Below are 11,793 nucleotides of genomic sequence, written 5' to 3'. Positions count from 1 at the left end.
AGAAGATCTATATCCACATTTCAACTAATCACTTTCTCCTCTATGTGAGGGGAACCCCTTGGATCAAGATCTTGGAGTTCTTGGTGTTCTCCTTGTTGTTCTTCCTCTCATTTTCCTCCATAGCTTTCATTGCTTTGGTAAGATTTGAGAGTGAGGGACTTGGGAACTCTGTGTGCCCTTGCCATTGCATTAGTTGCATCGATTTGGTTTCTCCACAGTGACACATGGAAGTGAAAACTTGAGAAGCTTATTACTCTTGGGGTGCTTAGTACCCTAGATCTTGTTCCTCTTGGGTGCTTGGGTGCCCTATACGGTTGGTGGTGCTTCGGAGCTTAATCATTGTGGTGTAAAGCTCCGGGCAAGCGTCGGGGTCTCCAATTAGGTTGTGGAGATTGCCGCGAGAAATTTGTACGCATTCCAATGACAGCCCCAAGGGTTGCCAAAGTGTACGGGTTCAGTGACTGCCCCCAAAGATTGCCATTTGTACGGGTTCGATTACCGCCCTTAAAGGTCTCTTAGTGGAATCACGACATCTTGCATTGTGCGAGGTCGTGAGGAGATTATGTTGGCCCTAGTGGCTTCTTGGGAGCATTGTGCCTTCACACCACATCAAACGGAGATTAGGATCTGGAAGGGTGTGTACTAAGTTTAAATAAGTTTTATGTACTTTATTTGAACCCAATTTCTGTTTATGTGCACCGAATTTGTGCTTGTGTCATTTAAATTAGTTTTACTCCGCGAAATATTGTGAATCGTTGACCAATTTTTAGAGAAGCAAAAGTGTTCATCTAAAGGATACTTGATCATTTACTCCTCTAAATTTTATGGGAAGTGTTGGAGTGGCTCTCCCTAGCTGTTTTTAAGATGCACGTTTTTCTCTCCCTAAAAAGAAACGGAAATACTAACGTCCACACGTGTGGGCGTTTGCATCTCGCCCACACACGTGGATCCACGTTCGTTTGTGGTTGCACGAATCTTGGTATGTTTGTGGTGCCATGTAGGACTGAGCTGATGTGTGGGCATTCATCCGGTTGTCCACACGTCCACTTTCACCACACGGAGGGACCGGTGTGTCAGCGTTTAGCAGTTCGTCCACATGTCAGTTTTCACTCATGCGCGGGGGCTGGTGTGTGGGCATTTATCAGTTCGCCCACACGCATGTCTCCTCTCCCACACCCAAAGCTGCCAGTTGCCATGTATTTTGCAGGGTAGATGGCAACTGCTCTAGTGTGCTTGTAAGCAGATGTCAACTCTCTCTTTTACCCGAACATGCCAATTGCCATGTGTTTTGCAGGGTAAATGACAACTGCCCTAGTGTGCTTGTAAACAGATGGCAATTCTCTCTCTACCCGAGCATGTTATTTTGTCATGTCTCTTTGTAGCGCTACACGGCAACTGCCTAGTGTTAGTACTTAGTAGGTGGCAACTCCTAAAGTTTTCAAATCATGTCAATTGTAGTAAACTAGATCATACATGGCAACTGCCAAGTGTAGTAGGTGGCTACCCCTAAAGTTTTCAAATCATGGCAACTATAGTAAACCAGACCATACATGGCAAGAGCTGCAGTTCTCTAAAAATGGCATCTGGCACTTAACCTGAGATGTCAACTACAGTTGAGCAACCATGGCAACTGCATTTGTCCGACATGGCAACTATAGTTCAGCGACATGACAACTGCAGTTAAACAAACATGGAAGAGGGTCCGGACCATACCAATTGCGAGGCGCGTGGTGACTGTCATGCGGGGCATGCGGGACCATGAGGTAGGAGGCCTGACGCACGGGCGTGTGGACGTTATTTATTTTGCCCACACGTAGACGTGTGAGAGGGGCCATCAGGAAAAAAAGAGGCCTGTGGGCATTACTTGTTTTGCCCATACATAGACTTATGGGTTGATCCTTTTAGACACCACATAAAACGTGTGGGCATACCCGTTAACGGCCACACGTGCGTTAGGTCAAAGAAAAAAAGAAACACGTTTTTCTGTTGGAGAAGCAATCGGGGGTACTCTGCCAGGACCGAAGAGACGGGACTTTCCCATGGCAGATTAGGTTAGGGTTTCGACGGATGCCGCCGCCGCCGCATCGCGTAAAGGGGTCGGCGAGCTCGAGCGGAGGGGGGGCCATCGGCGCATCTCAAAGGTGGTGGTGGGCACGGGCTCGAGCGGAGAGATGCTGCACGAGCTCGAGCACCCACGGGCAGAGGAGGCTTCCACGAATCTGATCCCGACGAGTGTGTAGTCCATGTCAAGAAAGCAGAGTTTCACATGTCAAGAATGCTGCACGAGCACCCTGCAGAGGAGGCTGATACCAGCTTGAGCGGAGAGCTGCTAGACCAGTACGAGCACCCTGATGCAGAGGAGGCCGATGCTGCCAAGGACATCCATGAATATGATCCTGACGAGTGTGTAGTTGATGTCAAGACAGCAGAGTGGCACATACAAGATAGACATGAAGCGAAACTTTTGATCGAACAGCTGAATCAATCAGGTCTGGGAGAGGATATCAGCGATCAGGAGTTCCTTGCTTACTTTAACAAGCTGGCTCGCAGGCCTCCGTGGTTTAATCTTAAAGCTGGGCTGGAAGAAAAGGATCTCGATCAGCAACTCATTGACCATGCACTGTTCCGTTTCAGATATTACAAATACAAGGTTCCACATCCATCTTCAGATGCATACCATGCATTCTATTGGGAGCATTTACCATTTCTTCTATGCTACATGTGCTGCATTATTTAACCTCCTGTTTGCATTTAATTTGATCTTCTATGCCATTTCATTGTCTACAGTTGACACAGCCCAAGGAAGAGCTGCATGCTGGTAACCTTCTTGAGGAAGGAGAGGACGATAAGGAAGAAAGGGAATATTTAGCTATGTTGAAAGAGAAGCAACTTCTATACCGTGAGGAAGGTGACACTACATCGGAAGAGGATGAAACTGAGGCTGATAACCTTATGGATAAAAATGAGGCTGATTTTAATCTGGAGTTTCTTGAGGAGAACAGATTTTTCATTAGCTTTGAAAAAGACGGAACACTCGATTGGTTTTTCCACCCTGCTTACTGCGAATGTGCTTCCCTGAGTGACTACGAACGGCTAGTCCTTCAAAATTATGTGAGTGATCTTCATCAATTTATAATTGTCGTCAGTTGTACTAGCACAAATGTCTGGCAATCACATTACAGTCTCCAAAGCTATGGCGGTCTTGTTTACAAAGAAGTAGAAAAACATAGCAGGACCAGATTATATATACACCAATTGCACTGAGATGTGAGTTCTTGGTACGTTTAGTGAGCTGTAGTAATCTTTGCTTTAAACAAAGTGTTCATAACGTTTTGATACACGGGAATTTGTAACTCATAAACTGAAATATGGCGACAACCAGAACAATATTCTTCCGCCTTGTTGCTTAGTGCTCACTATGAAAAGGTTCGCTTGTAGACTCTTTGACTGCCCCTAATGATTTTATTTAAGCAGCTGAATTGTATTTTTCTGATAAATATTAGCCACCTCTTTAGTTCTTTATCATATGTAGTTTTAATTAAATTGTTAATTTTGCAGCTTCAAGTTTCTAGTTAAAATATAGTTGCTTTGGTTATAGCATGTCGTTCTGAACATTTCTAAGCAATCGGTTTTCTATCTCTATCCTTTTCAATGTAGGGCGGTACTGAGTACACCCGGTGGAGTTACTACCACAGCTACCTTCATAGCTATGATGTTGAACAAGAGTACGTCAAGTACTGTGAGGAATTATCCAAGCAACTGAAGGTATGCATCACAGATCATGTTAAGGAAATCTCTCTTTCTTTATGAAAAGGGGTTTCCCGCTGCCCCATTTTATTGAAAACGAGGCAGTTAAGGAAATTGTCTTGTTTTGTTCAACGCTTTCAAATTTCTTTGGACTAACAACTCTTTTTTTCTCTGGCAACAGTGGATGGAAGATTATATCGATATTGACCCCTCATCTATCAAAGTATGGCCTAACAAAATTCTTGGAATGTCACTGTAAATTATCTCTTTATCTTGTAGCAAGCTCATAACTTTGTTGTTTGTTCAGTGGGATTACGTATCTTCCCGGGGAGCTTATCAAGCAATTAAGATTGCTGCTACAAGCTTTCCCAAGATCACTCCGACTTTGGCTTACAATGGCTACGATGTAAGATCCCTCACATACATTAATTTAATGTAGCTTACAGTGGCTACTATGTTGTACCTGACAGCCGCATTCACTTGATTTACAGGAGTGTAAAGAGAGCATGGGCTATCATCATATATATTTGAAGGAGTATGATGGTTTGTATTTTGAGATTTGGCAGCGGGTCAAAAAGGGGATGGTTAGTGTCTGCACATCTAAGCAACTACTCCCTCCGTTCGGAATTACTTGTCGCAGAAATGGATGTATCTAGACGTATTTTAGTTTCTAGATACATTCATTTTCGCGACAAGTAATTCCGAATGGAGGGAGTATTTATTAGTGGTTCCTTGTTTTTGCATACACTGTATATGCTTAGCAATGCATGACTTTTTCCTTGAATAATGTTCAAAAGAGTTTCAGAGCCGCTCTGGAGGACCTTTGTGTTCTGAACAGGTTTCCGTTACGGCAAAGTTTAATGCAAATAGCACTGGGCAATGAGTTCACCATGACGTCACTGGAAAAGGACGTATGTCAACTGTTTTGGTTATTAGATAGATAATTTGCACTTGTAACTAAATATTGCTTTCTGTGTATATGCTTATCTCTTTTCATCTTCTTGCCTTCAGTTCCGAACCTGCACGGCAGCCATTCGACCTGGAGTAAGTAGCGTCTTTTGTATGTGACACGCAAGTGTAATCCATTGAAATATTTCCTTTTATCTGATGTATGATCTGCTTGCCTTCAGGTTGAAGAGGATGAAGCCAAGGAGTTGATTGCAGACGCAGTAAAAAAGCGGGTACTGTAACTTGTGAGTTCACCTCTGCATTATGCATGCTTTTGAAAGATGATTTATCTAGTGAAATTTATTCCATTTCAGGTTGATAAGCCAAAGTTCTATGATGATTATATCAGAAAAAAGATAGAGATCGCACACATTGTTGGAATCCTTCCATCCGAGAAGACCAAGACTGACGCAACAGTATAATTAAGATTCTGAAGAATGGGATTATGAAACTGAACCACCCCTCGTCTTGCACTGTGCTGCCCACATCTAGTTGTTTGTGCAGCAATGTTATTGATCTAACAATATAATGTAATACATCACTTATGCAGGCTGGGATCAAATTTTAGTAGTTAACATATACTCCCTCCTTCCATCTATATAGGGCCTAATGCGTTTTTCGAGGCTAATTTTGACCAAATGTTAGAGCAATAATATATGACATGCAACTTGCACAAAGCATACCGTCAAATTCATATGTGAAAGGAGCTTTCAGTGATATAATTTTCACATTATGCATAGTCATGTACTATTAATCTTGTCAATAGTCAAAGGCGTTCTTGTAAAACACATTAGGCCTTAGATGGAAGGAGGGAGTATATGTATTATTATTGCGGGTAGAGATCTCGGTCTTTGATACCCTTTTGATGCGAAGTAGTCTTACATGATATACACGTATGGTGTAGTAAACAGAAGCACATAAATCTTGGCCACTATTTATTTTCTTACCCAGAAAAGGACGATATTATGCTGACCAAGTGGTGGCAAAAGACACAGAAAACTAAACACTCTGAAAATTCACATGGAGTGTGCTGTCAAAAAAGAGAGAGAAAAAACTACATGGAGTGATCAAGCGACTCACAGCTTCACTGCAGGAACTGAAACCAAAAGCTGTCAAACGAAGGACGAACGCATGAGCCAGAAAACTCTCGAGAGGCCTCCCAATCAACAAATATGTAATGATGCTGTTTAACCCTCAACATGGACCCATCTGTCTGAAATCACATAAATGGATAGTACAAAAGAATGCAAAAGTGCACCCAATCCACAAAATTCTGCGCCGGAAAATCTATGAAAATATCAAAAACAACAATTCTACCTCTAGGAGAGAATCATTGTCAAACTTGCTCTATAACATAAACCCACAATCAAGGCTGCACAACTTCCGCTTCGCCCGTCCACACCCTCAGGTTGTACCTCTTGCAAAGGTTGCTCAAATGGCGACGTATGGTACAACACATGTTTGACACTTGTCGCAACGATAGTTTTGTTGGTTTTTTTCCACCTGGGGATTGTGGTTGACTATATGTGTTTCTCTTTTGCAAGATATAAGTTTCAAATCAAAATATCTCTTCAATCGAACATTGAAATTACATACCATTTTCACAGTTGCGTTCCTTGCACATATATCTTTGAAATTAGATACCATGTCGATTGGTTCTTACGAGCTTTTTTGGACACAACTTGTACTTATAAGAATAATGAAATTGTACTTCATGCAGTAATATACTTGTACTTTTCATGGGGTAGTGTACTACTGCATAGTGCAACTTGTACTTCCCGCGTAGCGCAATCCGTACTTCCAGCACAACACATCATGTACTACAAATGCAACCTGTCCTGCCCTTCCAATATAACATGTACTTTTAGGTGGATGTGCCAACATCTACAGCATGCAGCCAGCCAACCAGAGTCAGACTCCAACTCGCACAAGCGTTGTGCACAACCTAGGCCGATTGACGTCACAACCAGCATAGACAGGGGAGTCGTGCGTATTCAATCAACGTCACAAGCAAGCAGACCTAGGCGGTAATTATTTTTGCAACATTGTTCGTTCTCATTTCTCGGAAGCAAGTAACCGACGCAGACATGGGCCCTGCATATTCAGTCAGACTGATCTTTTGAAAAGATCATCTGGGTAGCGAGCTGTTGGATCCACCCGTGATAGTCGTTCGATCCGTGTCTGCCAATCGACAAGTGTTTGCAACATGATCCATGTTGCGCTCGGAGGTTTGTAGCATGACCCATATTACCCGGGGATTTGCAAGACGAGGCTTTACAACATGAGTCATGTTATGCTCAAAGATTTGCAATATGACCCACATTGCGCTTGGAGTTTTGCAAGACGAGTGCTTTACATCATGAGCCATGTTGCTCTCAGACGTTTGCAACATGACTCACGTTGCACATCCACCATTGTCGGTGCTAGCAGTAGTCTTCGACCTGTTGCAGTGGTCGTTACCTTGCAACATTGCTCCCTAGCCCATAGCAGCATTAGCATGGACAAAAAGAGCACAGAGAAGTGCCGCTTTGCAACATTGATGGGGAGTTTGCAGCAACCCACACAAGTGGTGGCCACTTGCAGCACCTTTGACAATCGCCCGCAGCAGCCGATGGCATGTATCCGCTGTGGTTGTAAGCCCTCGCAGTAGTGCACGACAAGCTCCACCGCCAAGGGTAGGAAAGGGCAGGGAGAGATAGAAGAGGCTCTTGGAGAGCAGCTAGCAGCTCGCCGAAGAAAAGAAGTTGATTAAGTGCGAGAGAGCTGAGTTGCAGAGGGGATTGGTTGAAGAAGACGAGATAGGCCAAAGATGAGAAGCGACGCACTGGGCCCACGAAGGCACGCGACAATGTGTAGAAGACAGCCGCAACATGAGTCATGCTGCGTTCAGGAGTTTGCAACCTGGCCCATGTTGGTTCTCAAAAAAAAAACCTGGCCCATGTTGCAAATCAATTGGGTCAGACCGACGTGGACGCGGGTGTTCAAACAAAAAAAAACTCTGTGTGTAAACGCCGGGGACAGTTATTAGCCGGATGAGCGCTACTGCCGCGGACGGATCGCGGATAGGGGACGGCGCGCTGCGGCCTCGAGCGGAGGGGCGGTGACGACGCGTCTGAGGAAGGCGCCGGTGGGCACTGGCTCAGAGTGGAGAGATGCCGCCGGAGAAGCCTGCTGCGGCCTCGAGCGGAGGGGTGCGGACAACACATCTTGGGAAGGAGGCGGCGGCGGGCGCGGGCTCGAGTGGTGGAGAGATGCCGCAGAAGAAGGCTGCTGCGCCCTCGAGCAGAGGGTCTTCCGGCTCGGGTGCTCTTCACGGGAACTCTACTGCCCAGGACTCTGAAGAATCTGCCGCCGGGCACCCTAGCAAGAAGGCGCGCACAGCCTCGAGTCTGAAGATACCACAAAAGCGGCTTGAAGGAGAGCTCAGAGGTGCTGCACGAGCAGGAGCATCCCAAGCACTTTCAGGAATCTGATCCCAATGAGATTGTACATGGCAAGGAAGAAAATAAAGAGGTGCAAGAAGCCGATCGTCTGATCGAACAGCTGAATGAGTTGGGCATGGGAGAGGATATCAGCGAGGAGGAGTTCCTTGATTACCATGACAAGCTACCTCGCATCCCTACTTATATTGTTGCCCGTAAACTGACAAGTGAGGAGCTCGACGAGCAAGATGTTCGCCACGCACTGTATCGCTTCAGATCTTACAAGCACAAGGTTCAGTCCACAGTTTCTATCTATATAACTATCTATCATCACACACCATGCATCCTGTTGCGTGCATTTAATTACTTGTTCTATGCTACCTTTGCTGGATTATTTAACCTCCTGTTTTTACTCGATTTGATCTTATGGGCCATCTCATTGTCTACAGTTGAAAGAGGAGGGAAAGGAAGATACATTTGACCTTAACGACATTTCTGAGGCCGAGTGTGATCAAGCCTTCTTAAAGAAGCAGAGATTTTTCAGGCAATTCGAGGAAATTTCCACACTTGATTGGTATTTCCACCCTGATTACTGCAAAGGGGGTTCCCTGAATGACTACCAACGCCTAGTCCTTCGAAATTATGTGAGTTATCTTCTGTTGCATGGGTAGTCCCTCAATTTGTAACTGTGGTTGATTGTATTAGCACAACTGTCTGTCTGGCTGTTACAATCGCACTAAAGCCTCCAAAACTATGATCTGATGATTGATGAATCAACTAAAAGTCATGAGCTGTGCTATAATAATCACCAAGTATTGTTGCTTTGAAAAAAATAATGGAAAAGTATATCAGGGTCCAGACTGTCGACCAGTTACGTGTGCGAGTTCATGCTACATTTAGTGAGCCCCGGTAATATTTGCCTTAGACTAAGCTTTCGTTATATTATATTCTGAAACGTTTAACTCGTTAATGTATCAACTTATAAACTGGCAAGACTGATTAATTCAAATATAGTGTCAACTGACAAAATGTTCTTTCACCTTGTTGCTGACTTCTTTATCATATCTGCTTTGGAATAAAATTATGGTTTGGTGTTTGAAGTCTTCAGTTAAAATATACTCCCTCCGTCCGAAAAAGCTTGTCCCAACCTTGTCTCTCAAATGGATGTATCTAGCACTAACTTGGTACTGGATACATCCATTTGAGAGACAAGCTTTTCCAGACGGAGGGAGTAGCTATTTTGGTTATGTATTGTCCGTCGTTCTAATTTTTTCTAAGCAATGGGTTCTGTTGGATGAATAGCAACTGTATTCTCAGGAGGGCCAAAGGCCAATACATATACAAGTGTGTGGTGAAGTGCAAGAGATCCCTCATACAATGGGGATAAACCGAAAAGGGACTATACACATCTAACACCCCCCCTCAAACTCATGGTGGGTCGACAACACTGAGTTTGGAGAGAACAAAACTATGCTGCGCTCGAGTTTGTGCCTTCGTGAAGAAGTCTGCCAACTGTAACTCAGAGGGCACATAGTGAAGAGCGAGAGTCTAATCCTGCACAGCAGCATGCACAAAGTGGGCATCCACACCGATGTGCTTGGTGAGCTCATGCTTCACCGGGTCACGCGCAATGCTGATAGCACCAGTACTGTCTAACAATAAAGGAGTCGATGTAGTAGCAGACACACCAAAATTCTCAAGTAGCCAACGTAACCAGATCACCTCAGCCGTTAGCATAGCCATGGCTCGCAACTCAGCCTCTGTACTCGAGCGAGAAACGGCAGTCTGTTTCTTTATCTTCCAGGCAATAAGAGAGCCACCAAGAAAGACACAATAAGCAGACAGTGAGCGTCGATCAGAGGGATCACTAGCCCAGGTAGCATCAGAGTAGGCCTGGAGCGCAAGAGAGCTGGAGCGGGGAAAGAAAAGGCGCTGAGAGATCGTGCCACGAAGATATCGTAGAACACGGAGGAGATGACTATAGTGGACAGAGGTGGGGTTTGAGACAAACTGACTCAGAATGTGGACAGGATAGGAGATGTCAGGACGCGTAACAGCAAGATAGACAAGACTGCCAACAAGATGACAATAGCGAGTGGGATTAGGGAGAGGGTCACCATCAGAGGCACGAAGCTGAACATTGAGCTCCATGGGAGTGACAACAGTGCGCTCATCACCGAGAGCAGCGCGAGCAAGAAGATCCTGAATATATTTTTCTTGGGAGATGTAGAAGCCATCAGGAGTCGAAGAGATCTCAATCCCAAGAAAATAGCGAAGTGGACCAAGATCAGTCATGAGAAACTGGTCGCGAAGACGAGCCTTAACGAAGGCAATGTAATCAGAGTCGTCACCAGTGATGATCATGTCATCAACATAGAGAAGGAGAAGAGTCCGACCACGAGGAGACGTGTGGACAAACAACGCTGGATCATGATTACTGGGCAAGAAACCAGCAGCAGTTACCACAGAGGCAAAGCGCTCAAACCAGGCGCGAGGGGCCTGTTTGAGACCATATAGGGAGCGGCGAAGTCTACAGACCATACCATCAGGAGCATAGTACCCCGGTGGTGGCTGCATATAAACCTCCTCACGCAACTCACCATTGAGAAAAGCGTTCTGAACATCAAGTTGAGAGATGGACCACTGACGAACAGAAGCCACAACAAGAAGAGTGCGAACAGTGGTCATGTGGGCCACAGGAGCGAATGTCTCATCATAATCGCGCCCCTGCTCCTGTTGAAAACCACGGGCCACAAGACGAGCTTTGTAGCGCTCAAGGGAACCATCGGAGCGAGTCTTAATCTTGTAGACCCACTTGCAGGTGATGGGACGGACACCGGAAGGAAGGGGAACCAAATCCCATGTGCCAGAGCGCTCAAGGGCAACGAGCTCTTCGGCCATCGCAAGTTGCCATTCAGGCTGAGTCATGGCAGTCCGATAGGAAGTGGGCTCAGCAATAACAGAGAGACCGTACCGATCAGGGGAGTAGCGATCAGGCGGAGGGCGAGGCCGAGCCCGGAGGTTGTGATCCGGGGGAGGCGTGAGAGGTGCAGCAGAGGTGGAAGGCTCGTCAGAGGAGACATCCTCAGTACGAGGGCGACGAGTATAGTGGAGAGGAAACGGGGCGAGAGGACGACGGACTGGAGATGGTGGTGGAGAGGTGGAGGAGGAGGAGGGACAAGACGGGGTCGGTGGTGAATGAGAAGGAAGGAGAGGTGCCAGAGGAAGAGGTGACACAGGAGGCACATAGTGGGGCGTATCGGGAAGAAGGAGGAAGGAAAGGTCGTCGACAGAGAAACTCGAGGAAGAAGAATGTGGGTAGTAAGAACGAGACTCGTCAAAAGTCACATCACGCGAGATGCGCAAGCGACGACCCACAAGATCCCAACATCGATAGCCCTTGTGCTCATCACTGTAGCCAAGGAAAACACACTCAACCGACTGAGCAGTCAGTTTGGTGCGTTCGCGGGGGGCAAGAAGAACATAGCACACACATCCAAACATACGAAGAGCTGAGTAGTCAGGAGAGCGACCAGTGAGACACTCCATAGGAATGCCCCCCTGAAGAGCAGTCGATGGCTGAATGTTGATGAGATAGGTGGATACGAAAACAGCCTCAGCCCAAAAATGGGGTGGAAGGGAAGCAGCAATCATGAGCGCACGAGCCGTTTCAAGC

General features: G+C 45.9%; 1 protein-coding gene across 1 annotated transcript; it reads left to right on the top strand.

Moving 5' to 3' along the window:
• Positions 1 to 2,134: 2,134 nt before the first annotated feature.
• LOC119293894 lies at positions 2,135 to 5,218 on the top strand. The gene is made up of 10 exons (XM_037572225.1): positions 2,135 to 2,650; positions 2,788 to 3,111; positions 3,658 to 3,765; positions 3,929 to 3,970; positions 4,055 to 4,153; positions 4,239 to 4,331; positions 4,545 to 4,658; positions 4,759 to 4,791; positions 4,878 to 4,928; positions 5,010 to 5,218. Exons 1-10 carry the CDS (start codon positions 2,267 to 2,269, stop codon positions 5,115 to 5,117), a joined length of 1,356 nt encoding a protein of 451 aa, XP_037428122.1. The 5' UTR covers positions 2,135 to 2,266; the 3' UTR covers positions 5,118 to 5,218.
• Positions 5,219 to 11,793: the final 6,575 nt, after the last annotated feature.

Source organism: Triticum dicoccoides, chromosome 4B, assembly GCF_002162155.2.
Source record: "Triticum dicoccoides isolate Atlit2015 ecotype Zavitan chromosome 4B, WEW_v2.0, whole genome shotgun sequence".
Taxonomy (NCBI): domain Eukaryota; kingdom Viridiplantae; phylum Streptophyta; class Magnoliopsida; order Poales; family Poaceae; genus Triticum; species Triticum dicoccoides.
Note: the sequence above shows the minus strand (reverse complement) of the source record. Positions and strands in the feature narration are given on the sequence as shown.

Bases quoted from the DNA above. Each gene is read 5' to 3' on its own strand.
- LOC119293894 (XM_037572225.1), top strand. From the start codon at position 2,267: ATGTCAAGAATGCTGCACGAGCACCCTGCAGAGGAGGCTGATACCAGC. The intron at 2,651-2,787 runs GTTCCACATCCA...CATTGTCTACAG, and splicing joins TCAGATATTACAAATACAAG to TTGACACAGCCCAAGGAAGA. The intron at 4,659-4,758 runs GTATGTCAACTG...TCTTGCCTTCAG, and splicing joins TGACGTCACTGGAAAAGGAC to TTCCGAACCTGCACGGCAGC.